Source organism: Penaeus monodon, chromosome 30 (genome assembly GCF_015228065.2).
Source record: "Penaeus monodon isolate SGIC_2016 chromosome 30, NSTDA_Pmon_1, whole genome shotgun sequence".
Taxonomy (NCBI): domain Eukaryota; kingdom Metazoa; phylum Arthropoda; class Malacostraca; order Decapoda; family Penaeidae; genus Penaeus; species Penaeus monodon.
Window position 1 is genome coordinate 17,554,121 of NC_051415.1, and position 556 is coordinate 17,554,676.

The 556-nt window shown below is 34.7% G+C and overlaps 1 protein-coding gene across 1 annotated transcript in view; it reads left to right on the forward strand.

The window, feature by feature from the left end:
* LOC119592582 (alpha-amylase-like) overlaps nucleotides 1-394 on the forward strand; it is a 7,204-nt gene extending 6,810 nt beyond the window's left edge. Inside the window, 1 exon segment of the mRNA XM_037941460.1 lies at nucleotides 165-394. Within this exon segment, the coding sequence (XP_037797388.1) occupies nucleotides 165-176 (12 nt within the window). The 3' untranslated portion in view covers nucleotides 177-394.
* The last annotated feature ends 162 nt before the right edge of the window (nucleotides 395-556 follow it).

The following is a 556-nucleotide window of genomic DNA, read 5'->3' on the forward strand; positions in this document are numbered from 1 at the left end:
TATGACCATTTACATGGCAGAATTCATCCGATATCAGACTGATTTGTTTCTATGACTGATGTCTTTTTATAAAAGACTCTCTCGATTACTGTATTAACGCAAAATTATGCCACAAATCTCAATCAACCTTTATTGTTACTTATACAACATCTTTTTGTTTGCAGTCCAAGTTGTAAAATTCAAGAGAACACATGAAGAACGAGAGATAGAGGAAAAAGAGATTGACCTTGGAAATTAAAGAGCAATAATGGCGGTGACAGCAACTTCCCTTCATTCAAAGGCCAATGCAGCCGCCATGTCCTTGTCGGTGTACGTGAACGGCCCAACGCAAATGCTACTTTGATGAAGAACCACTCTCTTCGATTCCGGTTTCAATAAAGATATTTTTTTTTTATGTTCCTTTTTTTACCTTCTTTTCATATACTATGCTGTAATATTAGCCAATATTACTCACTCTTACTATTATTTATAATTTTGCCATGCTTTTACGAGATTTTCATATTCTTAATAGAACTTAATTTTGGTGTAAGTCCTTTTCGAGAATCAGACAGCAGGA